The 18,962-nt window shown below is 34.0% G+C and overlaps 1 protein-coding gene across 5 annotated transcripts in view; it reads left to right on the forward strand.

Moving 5' to 3' along the window:
• Positions 1-18,962, forward strand: part of LOC138696857 (zwei Ig domain protein zig-8-like) — a 1,911,002-nt gene that overhangs the window by 1,742,188 nt on the left and 149,852 nt on the right. For all 5 annotated transcript variants that reach the window (XM_069822306.1, XM_069822304.1, XM_069822309.1 and 2 more), the window contains one exon: positions 1,795-1,957. In XM_069822306.1, coding sequence (XP_069678407.1) covers positions 1,795-1,957 — 163 coding nt within the window. The remainder of the gene's footprint in view (positions 1-1,794; positions 1,958-18,962) is intronic.

Here is an 18,962-nt window from a genome sequence, read left to right on the forward strand (position 1 = left end):
GCATTCTTATTGAATGATTATAAATATATTGAACATGATCGTGAAAGTATAATTTAGAATAATAATAATAATAATAATAATAATAATAATAATAATAATAATATCACATTATTGTAAGAATAAAGATACATATTTTTATATAAAAAGTCACCGTAGCACCCCCAGAAAGAGGACATGCTAGTACTTAGGAGCATTACACAAAATTTTAAGAAGTCTGACTAGTGTAATATGTAGATATGTAGCTAGTAAGCGATGTATGCATGTATGTATGTATGTATGCATGTTAATTATTAACACTGCAATTGAGTATAAACCCGGTGGTAGTGATATATAATATACAATAATTACAGCAACAAAACATAAAATAAACGTAAATTTAATTCGAACTATAAATACATAAATGCAATAAACCTAGGACAATAAATAAAAACTATGCTATAGTAAACCTAACTTACAAGTACTTCTATTATGAACTTAAGTAATTACAACTCACCTTAATTAATTATATATGAAGTTAATTTATTACATATCAACTTAATTACAAGTTACAACTTAGATAATTACACTGCACCTACAATTAAATTTTCAGTCTAATATTCTTAACCTTTCCTTAAGGGGTTAGGTACAGCTTACAGCAGTAATATTTTGGAAATATTCAAGATTTTTTCCTTCATTACTGTACCTTGTATAATAATGAAAATTAGATTGTGTAAAACACTGTCCTTCTGCTATATGAAAAAAATAGTTTTACGATTAAAAAAAATTATTTACATTCTATTTTTTTCAAAATTCAGTTCACTATGCAATGATGAAGCGTTTCCCACATAACTAAAAAACTTTCCAACATTCTGTGATGAAATTTATCGTTTGTATTTATGCAATTCATAGCTACAATATGATGCAAGATCACTTCTCTGCCTTTGATAGATTATCTGATAAAAAATTCATTTTAAGAAATGATCAAATATCTGTATTTTCTTCTAACACAAAATAAAAAATATATATATGATTTATTAAGAAATGTAGTTGGAAGAGCATGATATTGTAAGCATGAGTTTCAGCAGTAAAATAAAGAGAGAGAAAATGAAAAAAGTTAACAAGTTTATGAGTTATGAGGGAAACGCTTAATCACTGCAGAATAAACTGAAACCATTTTGATTTTTGAAAAAATATATATACGTATATAAATAATTTTTTTCATCGTAAAACTATTTTTTTCATATTAGAGAAGGACAGTGTTTTACACATACCAATTTTCGTTATTGTACAAGATACAGTATTATTTCTAAAAAATTTACTGCTGTGAGCTGTACCTAACTCCATAAATGCATTGATTTTTAGAGCACAACCCTGAAAGATTGCCGCAGATAAGCTGTTCCAGTCTACTATTGTGCGGTTAACAAAAGAAAATTTTGCAACGTCCGTTATTTGTTTTCTGCATTATTTTGAATTTCCAAATATGATTAGCCCTGCCTATGTATGATGGTGTCACTAATCTAGCACTGATGTCGGTCCCATTTGTGCATGCAATGGAGGGGGAATGGAACTGGCCACCCTACCCATTATCTCCTGCCCTAGTTGCCTCATAAGTGGTGCCTTTTTGATATCATTTGTGAGGTTCAGACCTGTCTTCGGACAGTTGACTAAACAACAAACACCATTATTATTATTATTATTATTATTATTATTATTAATAAAGAGGGACAAAATAATAATTGTTCTCCTTTTTCATAAGTTATTTTAGTGTTATTGCATACCTGTAATGGAAGTAATGTGATGTATGGTGTGTTGCAGCTCCTGAGGTGGTGATCATGGACGAAAACAACCATGAGGTGTCCGAGAGGTACTACAAGGCGGGCAGCGCCGTTGAGCTCACTTGCCTCGCTACACAAGTCGAGGAGCCGGGCGATTTCGTTAGCTGGCGTCACGGTGACGTCACCCTCGCCAAGGGAATAAGGTAAGAGTGCAACACCGATTCTCATTGTTGATAAAACGTAAACTAGTTTAAAAACAAGACGCCGTTCCATTCTCTGGGGAGGTTCTACAGCATTTGGTCTTTTATGTTAGACCGCTTGACGAAATGTGGAATGGGAAGATTTTTCTTCTTTTACATAAAATCAGCGAAATAAAACACATTATTCAGAAATAAAAAAGTGACAGGGATTTTGAGGAAAATCCTGTGAAAGCTTCTGACATCTATACAGGAACTAGGGTAATGGAATAAGGATAAATGATGTTGAGAAAAATGATCTGCATCGATTGCACGTCCGTTTAGAACAAACGTCTTGTGAATTACACATTTAAAATTCTTTGGGGCTGAACAAGTGAAATTTTGGTAGTTTTTTTTGTCAAAAATCGCATTTTCGGTTTCGTGAAAAATGAATCAGCAATATCTTATTTATATGTTCTGCAAGCTTCAGTGCTCTGCGGCCCTTGGAAGCATTAAAATTGCGCCACATTTAAATGGTTTCATGCAAACTTTACAAACTGTTTTCTCACACTTTCTCCAGCAAATTTTTTCATGTTCAAAGTGCAGAGGCTTTTACAATTTTGATGCTAGAAACATAACATTTTTACTGCATGTTGTTTATACAGTTGTTAACGAAACGCAATATGATGTTTTTGAAAAATAATTCGAAATAAAAAAAAAGACATTCAGTGGAACTAAAAATTTAAATTTTGGAGTTGCATAAACTTATTTTGTTTTAATTTCCTTTCCGTGTATAGTTGTTGTAAATTTAAAATTATACTCAGTTCTTCTTTAAAAGCGTCAGAGATACTTAAAAAATATTCGTGCATAAAACTTACATTTTTTAAAAGGAGATAGATTTTGAAAATATGCAATTATTTTCTTAAATTTGAATAAATAGAAAACAATTCGTCTATGATAATGAAATTTACATGCAAGAATGCTTATAGCAAGTGGATCAAGTGTACAAAATATGATAGGCCATCTACACATTAAAAATTGTAGAACATATCAATTTCAGCCATCACCCTTCTTCACGACGAATTTGGCAGGCTATGACGGGGATCGAGCCAGTGTTTTCAGATGTCAGGCTTGCAGTAATATGGCCATTTCTCATCACATGTGACAGTTATCCTGATAAATATATCATCCGTGGGATTAGAGATAAGCTGACGAGAGATATCCACTGCGTTGAGCCTGTTAATGTGTCCGCTCATGTGGTACAAAGCTACAACTTCTGTATGATTTTATAAGCGTCGTAATTTAGTTATGTACCTGTATCTTCTAAAGTACCAAGTTTTTCTGACAATCTATGGATAATTTTTTTTATGGAACTTTCTCCCAAAATTAAATCCTTGATAGCTCCTTCTCCATTATTGAAACGCTGGAACCATGTTAGTGCTACACGCTCACTAACGACACCTTCATCCTCGACTTCATATATTTTTCGAGCCGGGGCAGCAGCTTTATAATCTTGTTTACAGTCTTTAGGAGGACTCTAACCACAAATTTCATCAGCTAAATTTTATATTCTTATTAACAATAAAATTGACGACTGCCACATGCTCACAATAGGCAATAATAAAAAACCGTAACGTCCTGTAAATTGCATTCCCAAATTAAAGAAAATGTTTAAGGGGGAATATGCAAGTTTGAGCACTAAAAACTATAGAAATTGGATTTTTTTTTCTCTGCAACTAATGACTCTTTCACCTTGCAATTTGACTTGCTTAGTATTCACTGCTCTTGCAATTATAGACTATTTTCAGATTTACTAAAAGTTCCACTATTATGAGTAATAATTATCATAAAAAAGTGGCCGTTTTTATGATAATGTCCACAAATATTAATATTTCTGAACCATTTTTTTTCCTATTTATTCCTCAACGTCAAATTAACACTATGAAATAAAATCTTAAAAACATTTAGAAAGTATTTTTTTATTTCCTTATTAGAAGTTAAATTGTTAATGTTTTTAGGTAAAAAATTTAAAATAAATTGTAAATATTACAGCAATAATTGTAGTTCATCTTGTTAACAAGTATGAAGGACAGTTGGATGCAAAATTTTACTGCGGTATCTTAAAAATCTACCGAGTTATCACAAAAACGGTTTTGAAAAATACTGGTTATGAGAAATGAGCGTTAAATATACCTTATGTATGGAGAGCTAAATAACGCACGCTGTCACATTTATGGCCACATCTACCAAAATATTGTATATATCGTAAAAATTCCTTCGCTGACATAAAGATAAAAATCCAATCCTTACATAAAAAAATAAAATCATAAATTACTTTTTTACCCTCAAACCTGTATATCCCTCTTATAAGATCTTACAAAACACCGAACTTAAAAAAGGACATTACTTATGAGATTACCTGAAAATAATAATAATAATAATAATAATAATAATTTATTTATTTATTTATTTATTTACTTAGTTACTTACTTACCTACCTACCTATCTACCTATCTATCTATGTATCTATGTATCTATTTATCTATTTATCTATAATATTAACGTGCTAAACAACAGCACAAGGCCAATTACAGTTTAGCACAAGATACAAAACAAAACAAAACAAAACAGAACAAATGATGATGAGAATGAATGGTAGAAATGGCAGTGAGATGGAATACATTCAATATAATAGTCATCATTAATCTTTGACCAAATGCAACAAAATAAATAGCAATATCTGACAATAATAACAAGTAATGATATATCATGATAAACTCAAAAGGTGTATACTACACATTAAATGGATCCAAGTTCAATCCATGTAAATTAGCATATTTTATACATCTGCAGACCGAAGAGAGAGATTTTGAATTTCTATTATAAAAAATGTTATGACATCTTAAACCCTTAGCAGGAATACGAAGACTGATATTGCCTATGAATGATTCACAATTAATATCACCCTTAATGACTTTACAAAAAAATGAATAATCAAGATCTTGACGTCTGGTAAACAAACTACCGCAATTGAAATATTTGCAATTAATCTCATATTTTTAATCGGAATTTGGTAAAAATGTATAAGAACACAAGGAAATAAATTTTCTTTTTAATATTCTCCAATAATAATAATAATAATAATAATAATAATAATAATAATAATAATAATAATGATAATAATAATAATAATAATAATAAATTTGGATAATTATATTGCGTGTCAGAGAAATCATGTATGATGTGCTGTGATTTGTACCGCTTATTCTTGAAGATCGAGTTGCCAAATATGGCCCGCGGCGCTTATGCAATCAGATATCGACCGACAGCAGGCAGAGCAACCTAATCTTCATTAACTGAACCTAACGCAACCAAGCCCAGCCGCTGTCCAAACATTGTCTAACACAATCAAGCCAAACCTAAACTAACCCGGTCTAATACTGGCTCACTCACAAACACGACGTCGGCGCCTCTTGCTTCATTAACTAAGCGCAGAATTGCATTATGTTCCACGCAAAATTTGCATTGTCTTAGTGCCGAAGATGTGAGAAACATCTGTAGCTCCAACGTACACAGAGCGGTCTCTGCCTGTAACATAGTACTGCGACAGTCGGCTCGTGACATGGCATTTGGCGTGGCTTCTTGATTGCGATATATTTAAACAAAAGAATAATATTTTAGGGTGACCAGATGCCCTGCATTTCGCAGGAAACTCTTTTGACGTGATATATACTGTCTTCCACCGACGAGTTTAGTGCTGGAACCTGAGGTATCCTTACCATCGGTGCGGGGGGGTTGCAGGTAGATTCTTTTGTTACTACAGCCAAGCCGAGCCGAGCGGAGTGGGAAGTATTAATCGTCCAGAAACATGCAGTCTTCAGTTTGTAGTAGTGTGTGAATATTTCATATACATATTGTTTATCTAGGCCTATATGGTTTTGTTATTAATATATTAAATATATTGTTGCAATTTTTGCTCAAATATCTCCCTGATGTTAGCTATTATATGAATTACTCATGTTAAATATTTCACCGTTACAAGTCATTTTTAAGGAAACATGCTGTAGAAAAGTTTTTGGTTTTATTCAATTGGAATTTTAGAATATTGTTATCATGAAAAACAGATTCCTATAATGTTGGTGATATCTTAAAATACAAATCAAGTAGTTTTACTTCTCAAGTGAGTTCAACAGTACAGTATATTTAAATTGATTACTTTAAAAATTGAATTCAATTCTACTAATCACTAAATTGTATAGTATAATTCTGCTTTTCATTTATATTATTGTAGTTGTATTAAGATTTTTCTTTTTATTTATTTTATTGTATTTGTATTTCTGGTGGTGTGATGGCCGTAACTTCACCTGAATAAATAAATAAATAAATAAATAAATAAACAAATAAATAAATAATAAATAAAACTTTCTACAATACTTTCCTTCTCTGAACACGGAAGTACGAATGGTTGTATCTCTATCTCGCCTAAAATACATTAGAAAACTAATAGGCATACTGCTCTCGTAAATTGGGCGAATGTTTTCAGTATGATTGTACTTCCTTCGAGACTGCCGCTGTCACTGTTCCCTCCCACTCCAATACCGCGCTAGACTAGTCGTAACCGCATTCCTCTCAGCACTAAACTCCTCAGAGGATGACAGTACATATATAGACCCCTACATTTTGTCCGAGGGCAGGTCTTTCACTGCAAATCCCACATTCTCCAATCTTCCCTACTTAACTTCTAGTCTCCGCATACAATCCATTATCTTAATGTCGTCTGTCATCTGTATCTTCTTCTTCCATAAACTTCCCCCCCCCGTTTACCATTCCTTCGAGTACATCCTTCAGTAGGCAGTTTCTTCGCAGCCAGTGACCCAGCAAAGTCCCTTTCCTCTTCCTGATCAGTTTCAGCATTATTTTTTCTTCACCCGCCCTTTCTAGCACAACTTCATTTCTCATTCTGCCTATCCATTTCACACGCTCCATTCCACATCCACATTTCAAATGCTTCTAGTCGTTTCTCTTCACTTCACTTCGTCGTAATGTCCATATTTTGTCCCATAAAATGCCATATTCCATACAAAGCACTTCCCTAGTCTCTACCTTAGTTCTTTTACCAGGTCCACATAAGATGCTCCTTTTTCCATTAAAAGTTTCCCTTGTCATTGTTATCGTCCTTTTGATTTCCTGACAGCAGATCATATTATTGCTTATAGCAGTGATTCTCAAAATTTTTTTGAAGTGGGGACCACTTTTTTAAGTCAGAACAGTTCCGCGGACCACCTCACTCTTGTTTCCTTTCGAAAGAAAATTTATAATTTTTGTAGTATATTTTATACCAGTACACTAATATTTTAAAATAGAATTAATTAATTAAAATTATTTAAATTAAATTAATTTTATATAGTATTAACTAATTAAGCTAATGTACATATAAGAAAATTCATTTTGTTTCTTTAATAATTCAAGGCTATTAGAGTTTGGATAAACTTTAACTTATTAATAAAAAAAATAAATAAATAAATTTTGGTTCTCACATTAATGAGATGGATGAGCCTGCCGATTCTTGCACAATTATTCTATATTTGGACGTATGCTGGTAAGCTTAAGTCGAAGATCGTCACATAGATGGAGTCGATTTCGGTAGCCTAGTTTGTTTTTATTATAGTTAGTGATGAAAACCCTTTCTCACACAGATACGTAGAAGCAAACTGAATTATAATCAGTAAACCACCATTGTACAGTTCACTATATTCTCTTTTCACTTTTGATGCAGTCCAGAAATTAACCATACCTTCCGCTTCGAATTTTATTTAAATCCGATCTCATTCGAGAGTTCAATTAACTGTTCTCTTTCACTCAATGAAAGTTTGTTAGTTTCAATATCGCAATGAAAGTGATCACGAACCAATAAAAATTCGTCATATTTACTTGGAAAATAGGTTTCAAAGTGTGACCTCAGACTTGTATTATTGGTGTACGACGTACAGTACGTGACCATTTCAATGTGCAGACAACAAAAGGTTCGGTCCTCTGTTCCTGGCTGAGTTACAGGCGCGGCACCAGATATGCAGGGAAATACCACATTCATAGAGCTTTAAATCTCTCTTTTGTTGTTGACAGTAGAGTGGGAAGTCGGTAGACGGGTAGAGTAGGTCTAATAAATTTCATAAAATGTCAGTACTGGGAGAAAAAGTGAAAAGCGATTGCCATGTGTCATTTCAAAACTCTGAGATTTTCAGCTATAGAGTGATACGTAATTCGTTTGAATTTTATTTTTTCTTCTGCATTTTTTTTTTAAACCACAAGGGCAGACCTCGAGGACCACAGGTGGTCCGCAGATCATAGTTTGAGAAAAGTTGGATTATAGTACACCCAAAATATCTAAGCTGTCCACTTGCTCTACTGCCTCATTTAGAATTCGTACGTTTATCCGATAACCATGGTATTCGTCTTTTGTGCATTTAATCTTCATCCCATACTGCTCACAACTGTCATTTAGCTTCAGTAGCTTTACTCGGGTGAGGATTCGAATCTCGACTTTTTCCCTTATATTTCCTTCAACTAGAAGACCAATGTCAAGTAATCTCATGACGAAACTAGAATTCATCTCGCCAAAACATCATCTCACAATCATCAAGTTCAATGACGCTAAAATATCCGCTTAGACGATATTATTTTGTAACGAGGCATAAATTTGTAATATTCATCTTTCGTCCATTTGAAATTAAGAAAGAATAATGTATTGTTCAAGTAAACGGATATTTTGACAAATATCAGCACTATTTTGATGACTACCAGGATACAACTCGAGTACCGGTAATGGTCCGTAGTCCATAGGTTGTGAAACACTTCGTAAATGCATGTCTAATCCACTTGCCAGTAGGGAATTTAGATATGTAACAGTTGATATCCCAGCTAACACATTAGCAGGTCATTCGCAGGTAGCGAAATAGACTAAACATGTGAGCATTTTCATTTAAAGCCAATCAGCGATCATTTGTTCCAGCTGTTGAACACTTTAACACCACGTGGCGGTCATGGTAAACTGATAACAACTTTACAAACTTAATGTGACGTAAAATCCCCGGATTTGCTTTCGTCGTGATTTTTTTTCGGAGTTTTTCCAATCGAAATATCCATCGTAATCGGAGGGATTTGAACCTGCGATATTTTGTTCTAATCAAATGCCGTAACAACTAGAAACATAGATCTCCCATCCTCAGACAGATTTCTTTTTCGTCTAGTTCTCTATGCCAAACAATGAAAATTGGTAACATTATCAGATTATGTGATAATTATCATCCAGTGATTTCAGAATGTCACGTGAGTAACGACATTTTTCTGAGATATATCATTTGTTCCAGCTGTTGAACACTTTAACACCACATGGCGGTCATGGTAAACTGATAACAACTTTACAAACTTAATGTGACGTAAAATCCCCGGATTTGCTTTCGTCGTGGTTTTTTTTCGGAGTTTTTCCAATCGATATATATATATATATATATATATATATATATATATATATACAGGGCTGAAGTGAAGAAATAACCCTCCAGATTTTAGAGCAGATAGTTCATATTGTATGTAACTTAAAACTGTAATACCATATTGGTTGAAAGTTCATAATTTTCTAAAAAAAATAAAATGTTTTTCCCAAATCTTTAACACCCTCTTATCCAGTATCTGTTGCGAGTTGGGTCGTGATTTTGTTCATATCGATAGAAAATCTAATAAATAATCATTTATCCCTCTGTCGTATTTCAATATCGGGGGCGGTTTTCGTGTCAATTTAATTTAAAACTTCTAATTTCAAGCCACTGAACGATGCAACCACATTGCAATGTTGTAGCTACAGAAGCAGGCGCGAGGCAGTTCAAGTAGGGGAGGTCGGGGCAAGTTCGGCATTAGGGGCAACTTCGTCATAGCACTTGTTTTGAAGACCTGAGCAAATAGGATCTTGTTTAGAGGTTACCGTCGTGAGAAAACATGGCCGCAAGGTGTGAATAACGCTTGTGTGGTATGGAGAGATATTTGCAGTTATGACAGGTAAATATATTTTTTTTAACTCATGGCTTATTATAATTATGATATTGAAAGTCTTAAGGAACACGTAATGAGAACATTGACGATATTTGTGAATGGCATCATTATTTAGAATGATTAAATCTGTATCAGATTATGAGCTTGGAAAGGCGGTTGAAAGCCTCTAATGGGGGAGCTGATTAATATTTTTTTTCCTGCCAATTGGGGCAACTTCGGCAGTAAGCTGCCGATGTTGTTCCATGGAAAGAAAGAAGACTATAGGGTTCTGTATTGTTTGTCAACTATATAAAAAAGTAATTATGGCATTTAAAGTAATTTAAAGCAATTATACATTTCAGCTGCCTATTTATTACCGGTAAAATAGTTCTATATTCCAAGAGGAAAAATGAAAACAAATATGATTAGGACGCACTCAAGAAAGCTCTATTTGAGCATAAAGAAAGGGAGATAACCCTGTCATCTGTCGAAAAAATAAATACATACAGAGTGCCACGAACTACACTTCATATCGGCTGAAAGTAAATCTTCCAGCACCAGATGTACAAAATAGTCAGGCTTAAAAGAGTGTTTGCTTCAGATATGGCTGACAATTTGAAGCAGCATGCAACCTATCTCAAGAAAATGTTTTTCGGAAAGTCTGGAGTGGAATTTCGAAGATTAGCCTTCGAATTCGCAGAATTGAATCATATAGAGCAGGGTTGCAAAACTGTGCTACAATTGTAGCACACGTCACAAGCCGGAACACGTAAGTCATCCCTTCCCATCAACCCTTACGTCATTGTAGGTAGAGAGAAGAGAGATGTATGCAGTGTGCTTGCCAAACGCCACAGAAACGTCACTAAAGGCTCCGGCCTTGTGGACGAGGGAGCAAACTCTTTCCCCAGGCTTCTACCACTCTCTTCCCCAGTTCTGCAACCTTGATATATATAGCACCCTTTCAACACAAACAAGAAGATGGCTGGGCCTACCTGACTTGAGGCTTTCATGAAGTAAGAAAATTGTTTAAACAAAAAATACAAGATTAGCCACACAGAATTAAACATAACACTGAAAACGAAAAAAACATTTTGCATATATTGTAGCGAAAAATATGAACTTACACAGGAAGAATGGACTACTTGCAAAGAGTGCAAGTTATGGGCGCAGGAATAGGTGCAGGTATGGGAAATGTATTTGGACTCTCCATTTGTGATATGTGCAGATGTTAATTTTAGGCCTGTGATTATTTGTTACATTGTAAATGAAATCTGAATTTAGAAATACGTTTTTGTTGAGGATACAAATACTGACGAAGTTGCCCCAGATTGTAGGGCAACTTCGGCAAATGTAGCGCCTTTAATTTATTTTTGTGTTTAATTCAATGCTTCACTTTTTGGAAATTGTAATCCATATACATAATATAAATATAACGTGGATTTATCTGTAGTAATGTCACGAGAGGTCTGAGATCTGCCGATAAATCCACGAGCGAAGAGAGTGGATTTATCTGGGAAATCTCAGACCTCGAGTGACATTTATTAGGACTATTTCGTGAATAAAATAAAAATTTAAATAATATATCCCTAAAATTCGATCACAAAATGTTAATAATTCTATATTAACGAATACTTAACCTATTCAGACATTGTGAAGTTGAAATACTCGTAGATGAATATCGATTATTGCATTAAAGAAATTCGATGTTATTATTCAGTAATGCCAATTGCGAAAAGCGAAATACAGGTTTATCATTGTTAATTACATGTACTGCACTTTTCTCTTATTATTATAACAAATACATTTTCATTATCTACTGAAATCATAATTTAATTTAACAGTAACAGTGGGGACAGCTATATACCAATGCTTAGGTATTCACAGCGAGACATGTTGCTACACAGTGAAGCCATCTCTGTATAGATAGGCCTAATTAAAACACGAATTTTATTACGCTATACGAAAGGCAGTTTGATCAAAGACATTATTACTATGCAAGGTCTTTGGGTTTGATATGCGTTGATGTTATATAAATTTGAACGTCTATTAATTGTTTAATTTCAATACAAATGTTATAGGCCACAATTTTATAGGTTACGTTAGGACTACTACGTGGAAGCAGGACCAATGTCAGCTGTGCCTTGTTTCGACCGTTACTTACAATGAGTGCTACACGAAAGCATTTTTTATAGCTCGACAAACGCATTCTCGCTGTAGTGTGTAACGGAACTAAAGCTGCATCTACACAGTTCAATATTCCAATCGCGTATGCGTGCAATCTGGGAAGAATAGAATCAAGTTTAAAAGATACGTTCAATTAAGATGCATAAAGATTTTGTGTCTACATGGTGCGCTGTTTTGAACGTGGTCTTCACTGCGTAAATATATTAATTAATATTAAATATCAATCTTGCATTCATTGCTTTAGAGTTGAAAGAAAAGTTTAACCGTGTAGTTGCATCTTAATGTATGCATGATCATCAATTTACGGGGAAACAGTTGGCGACAACGACTAAACAAAAGAACGACCATGCGATAAATTGATAGCGATAAATCTAGCTGCAGAATTTATCGCAAAGTCTGACTGTGATTGGTTGGAATTCAAAATTTCATTACACTACATTGGTCGAAAATGGAATGACGTCATATAAACGAAATAGTCATTAAAATTTTGAAACATGAATTGCATTTTTATTGTACTTGTGTGAATGTTTAGCTTAACGTGCTGAACTTGCCCCGACCTTCCCTACGCTGAGTTCGTTGAACTCTTACAACTGTATTACGATACGAAAGGAGACTGTTAGTGTCGAGGTTGCCAGACTGTTGGATCTTCCAACTTACTTTTGTAATTAACCGTGCAGTTAATCACAAAACGTAAAATAGGTTTTCTATTCATTTAAGTGTACCCTATCGTCCCTTTCAATCTGCAAGGTTATTTCACTACCACCCTGTATATATATTTTTTTTACTGAATTCTGAGGTGAGTCTACTAAGTCTGCTCTAGAGGTGACATGACTTTACAAGGAAGTGGAATGTAGTACGGTCAGATTATTAAAATTCCAGAAAGATCTTATACAGGGTATTTCAAACATTGCGAAAAGTTCTAATAAGTGTTGAATTTAAATACTATTATAGTCTAATAAGTGTAGCTCGAGAAACCAAACCTTTCCGAAATCTATGGAGCTTTATTATGTCTCGTCAACCTCTACTGACGAGACATAACATAACATACTGTAGGAAGAGAGCTTTACAACATATGTTCAATCTGGCTTCCGTTCATGATAAGACAAGCATGAACACGTTTCCTCATCGACAATCGTACACGTTCGAATATCCCTGGCGTCCTAATGCGTTGATTACCATTGACAGTACATTTCCGGAGTGCTTTAACATTATTAATGGGGATGGAATACATAAACATTTCAAGTATTCCCTCCAAAAAATCCAGATGTTTTAAGTCCGGGGAGCTAAGAGGCCATAGTGTTGGTAAGCTACTGCCGATACGTCTGTTGTGGAAGTTTGTGCGTAATAATCCTCAATCGTTCAGATGAAAACGAGCCGATATTCCTCATCCATTTAACACAGCTGCTGCCTTTCCCAAACGGCAAATTTTCCGAGGGTCGAGTAGCTCATGTTTTAAAAAATGCAGGCACGCTAAATCATTTAAGTCTACTAGGTAAGAAATGAGATTGCAAATCTACGATGACATATCTCGGAAATAGTTCATTTCCGTAGCTATGTTCATTAGAAATTGTCTTGCTTCATTATTCTCTAGTCACCCGTGCAATAATTGAAAGGTGGATTCCAAATTGGCCTAGGTTAAAATGACAGGTTATGATAAAAATAACAAAAACTGATAAAACAAATTTGACACTCCTAGTGCTTGCATATGTTTTTTTTCTTTTTCAAACGAATTGAAGTCAAGACTTAGGGATGCCTGTTAAATAAACTTACACAGTCATATAAGGACTTGAAAAGCATAAATTAAAACATGAATAAAACAAGTTAGAATCTAAAAAATATATATATATATATATATATTTAAGATACTTTGGAATCCACCTCTTCAATTGAAGATCTCCCTGAAATAAGGATGTAACCAACAAACCTATAATTAATTTTTCAGGAGAAAGGAAAATAATTTCAGGGGCACATTTCATTAGGCTTATATTTACTAGCAAAACAATTTGACTAATGTAGGACAGATGTGCATTCAGTTATTGAATGCAGTCTTGTATTGTTTTAAATGAATGCTTCAAAATTACTTTTTCCACCTAAGTAACATATTTCAATAATTTTATGTTACATCCTTCTTACGGAGAGATCTTCAAGAAATTGTGAAACACCCGGTATAGAATTTTTTTCTAGAAAGAGAAATCTCCGCCAAGTTTTTATACCAGGAGCCTCAAGACGGAGAAGCGATATAGAATAAGTAAAAATTAGCTGTTCTTTTTCTTATCATCCTTCATTATTATTATGATTATTTTGGTTCGTATGATGCACGCTACAAAAAAATTAAGAAATAGCAAAAATTACAAAAGATTTAATATAAAACGCTTAAATTTAATTTACGATAAAATATAATTCGGCAACATACGGACTTTTTTTCAGCTCCTGTCATCTCCTAATTTCAACATGCATTTAATTAAACTATGTAAATAATTTCATACATTTAAAGGCAATTACAACTCCAAATTGTCAATTAACAATCCAAACATATTTAGCTCATATTCTCATTAAAGCTAATAACTCGATTAAATATTAATATACATGTAAATAGCGCCTACATGTTTTCAAAATGTAAACATTTAAATAACATGCCGTTTAAAAATCGATTAAAGATATACAATTTTTCTCGAAATGAAAGGCATCAAATAAGCGATTCCCTTTATGCGGTACGTAGATTCTCTCATTAAGCATGAAACTACGCATATTTTATTATCTATACACAATTTCCAGTGTACCCAGTATTATCATCATTATTTGAATTATGAATCGTTCGAACCGACGTCTGAAAAATAATCTTATTGCCCAGCTTCATTTTGAAATTATTATAATATTATGAATAATCTTCTCTTTTTTCGGTATTATCAGTAATCGCCTAAATTACCGATAGTGCTGGAAACGATTTGACTATCGATAATTTAGATAGTTGAAGTCGTAACTATCGATAGTACTATCGACTATCGCCCCCTTTATCCTGTGCAAAATTAATCCATCATATCCCATTTCCCTCAAATTCATTTTAATATTCTCCTATCTACGTCTCGGTCTCCCCAAAGGTCTTTTTCCCTCCAGTCTCCCAACTAACACTGTATATGCATTTCCGGATTCGCCCATGCGTGCTACATGTCCTTTATATGGTCCTCTTTCTCTTACGTATGTAGGGGCTTGAGCATTTATGACTACGATATCGCACCATCCGCCCTTACGTACTAAATACGATAACCTGTCACTGATAAATTCGACCTTTTTTACTGTTCGATTTATTCTTTTAGGAATAAAGAATCCTGTTCCTGATTGGTGATTATTATTTCTTTCCCGTAGTACAACAAGTAATCTCCTATTGGTAATATGCCATTCCCATCTAACCTAACTTCCTGTATTCCCACAAAGTCTATTCTACATCTAGCTAATTCTTTTGCTACTAGTGTTACCCTCCTGTTCTATACAGACGGAAAATAAAAAAAAAAAACTATTCTAAAAATAATTCATAATTAAAACCATTCAAATAAATATATAATATTAAAAATAAAACCAAAACAATAAATTCTAGACTCAATAAAGTAACAAGTAGATGTTTACGATTAGAAGAAAAAACTCAAATGCCACAAAAAATATAATAGAAAAAAATAATTGTCATTAGTTTTAATAATTTAACAAAAATATTGGTCTTGTAAACCAAAAACAAGGAACACCTTTTAAAACTTCAGAAAAAATATTATATCTTTCCATTAATTCCCAAAACTAATATTTTAAATAAACTACTTTCTGATATTAAAAATATTCTAATTCATTCAAGAGCACCAAATCTCATAACTTTATTCCTTTGCTATGGTCGTGCCAGTGAATCAGTTCCTTTCCGAGGCTTATTTTTTGGGATTTGTAGGAGGTTGTTAGCCCTTCGCCCAACCCCTAAGCTGGAGGGCCACCCTGTTTGATGTCCAATTCATCAAATGATTTATACTATGCGATATGTGTTTGGAAATCAAGGTTTATTTTCAAACACAATCTTAATTGTTTTTTTGTAAAAGTAGTAATAAAAGAAGTGAAGAGTGTGTTATCCCGCCCCATCCTATTATCCTATCTGTAAAACTGATGAAACTAAAGTTAGAAATATTATTCTCAGTGGCTTAACTGGCATACACTTTTGTTTACCTACCTGGAATTGAATCTGTGTCCCTTATAGTTTTAGCCATAAGCTTTTACCACTTCTTAAATGTACTTCTGGAGAATCTGTGCGGAGATGAGAGGACTTCTTAGCAATGACGTTTAAAAAATTCTCATTTTATCGTCTCCGTCTATGGGAACGGATGACTGCTTTGTCGCGATCAGCATCGATTGTAATATCCTACGTATAGCAGTAGCACGTGCTATATTATTGCAGCAACAACAATTGCTTTTAGATTACTTTAAATTGTGCCATTTGTCAGTGAAGCATAGCATCTCCTTTTGCACAGAGGCCAAATGGAGATAGCTAACCTCAGAATGAAGTGCCATTTCACCCCATCCCCTTACCCTACAAATGTATGAGAGCTGCGAGTGAAGGTGTGGGAGTAGGATGCAAATTGGATTCTGTAAAATGTTACGCAACTAGGAATGTACAGTGGCGGATTACAGGCAGCACATACTAGCTGTGGCGGATCTGTTAAGGGAATATCATTGGAAGATTTTTATTTACTCTATTATAAATATGATATTTATGTATGCATTTATATTTTATTCGTTTGACTACAATTACCTTCACTGTATGATTATGAACGCCAGGACGCAGTACATCAGGGGAGTTTAACACTTAAGATACAAGTTGTGCTCTAGTAGAAGTTCCTTAGTTTGCGGCTTTGGGTCGGAGTGTGCTAGCTGTATTCTGATTGGAATGGTGGGAAGAAATTGATTGTAAAATTTCTTTGTAGAATAAAAAGTTAGGGTGAATCGGGGGGAGATGCCTATCGGGGGAAGATGCTAATTTCTTTGTAGTTGCACATTCTTCCAATAGAGAACGCCACGCGCATGTCTTCATGATCACTGAGACAGTTGAATGTCTGTAGAGTAGAAGCTAACTCATTTTTCCACGTGTTCTTGTTGTGAGAAGAAGATTAACAAGAAAACAGCTCATTTTTCTGCTACAATATAATTACAAAGATATGTTAAAATTTTCATACATCCTTGAATTCGTAATAACTGTCAAACCTTTGTAATGGATATTGTAGTAAAAGTCCTAAAGTTTGTATTGTGAACAACCAACGACCTTGTTCCGCCATCTTAGGCTGAGTCACAGCACTAGGCATCTTACCCCGATACTTGGGGAAGACGATCACTTTTTTTCGGAGTAAGATGGCAACTTGTTGCAAGAATTTTATTTTTTTTAATTGCAGGGAATGTGTAACCAATTACGTAAGATCGTCTGATAGAAGTCAGTGGATTGAGGACAGTCTTCTACTTGTGATGGAACATGTTATAACAGAGGGTATGAACTGTTTTAGAGCATTGCAAGCATACGGAATTCCTTACCGTATCCCTAAACGCCGCCTAAAAAGGAATTATGGCAAACAAATGTTCTGGATTGAATTCATTGTGTGCAAGAAGTGATTTCACGAGCCTTGCACACGGCAATAAAATGTGTGCAATGATTGTGTTGCTAAGTAGTGATAAACGAGTGAAAAAGTGTCCATGAGCTTTAGATTAAGTCAATTTTGTTGTATACATGTATGTAGGTAAAATACATATATCAGTAATGTGTTAATTGCATTTGCTATCTTACCCGACTATCGGGGAAAGTGCCTATACTGCAGGTAGGAAGAAAACCTGTATCTATAAACAAGGTAATTAATGTTTTCTGTTTTTTACCAAAAATATAGTTTCAAAATACTTTCCAGATTTTGATATTTCAATATGACATTCAAAACTAAATGAACAGTATCTTAATTTTCAATCAAAGAAAAAGTCAGGCATCTTCCCCCGATTCACTCTAAATAAGTTCGGATCAGATTTCTGCACATTTAAACGACAAAAATAACATTCTTTCAATAATTTATTGTCGAAATATACTACTCTCTTAAATAGACTTAGCATATTGGGAATTTAATCAATGACTTTCCCAAAACACGCTATAAAATATTTCATATACAACAATTTTTATCTCGAAAAGACGACAAAAACGAGCAAAATAGTATTTAACTTTTTTGTTCGAAATATGTGAAAGAATAACCCCCTTAAATTAAAAGTAATACTTACGGTTCACTCTGTACATTAAAATTTGTAGGAAAGCTTGAATCCCGCTTGGACTGAATACCTCGTTGAGTTTTTTTCCCAGAGTTTCCCCAACCGTAAGGCAAATGTCAAGTAATCTATGGCGAATTCTAGGTCTCATCTCGCCAACTATCAGCTCAATATCACCACATTCATCGACGCTAAATAACCTCGTAGTTGACACAGTGTCGTTAGATAACGAAGTGGAAAAAGTAACGCTTTGAAAGAACGTTTTAATTTCATCTTCTGCATTATTCTTTTTCTCTTAGCTACATAGATAGATAGATAGATAGATAGATAGATAGATAGATAGATAGATAGATAGATAGATAGATAGATAGATAGATAGATAGATAGATAGATAGATAGATAGATAGATAGATAGATAGATAGACAGGCAGGCAGGCAGGCAGGCAGGCAGGCAGGCAGGCAGGCAGGCAGGCAGGCAGGCAGGCAGATGGATGGATGCATGGATAGATGGATAGATAGGTAGATAGATAGATAAATAGATAGATAGATAGACAGACAGACAGACAGA

The sequence above is a fragment of the Periplaneta americana genome, chromosome 3 (genome assembly GCF_040183065.1).
Source record: "Periplaneta americana isolate PAMFEO1 chromosome 3, P.americana_PAMFEO1_priV1, whole genome shotgun sequence".
NCBI classification, from domain to species: Eukaryota; Metazoa; Arthropoda; class Insecta; order Blattodea; family Blattidae; genus Periplaneta; species Periplaneta americana.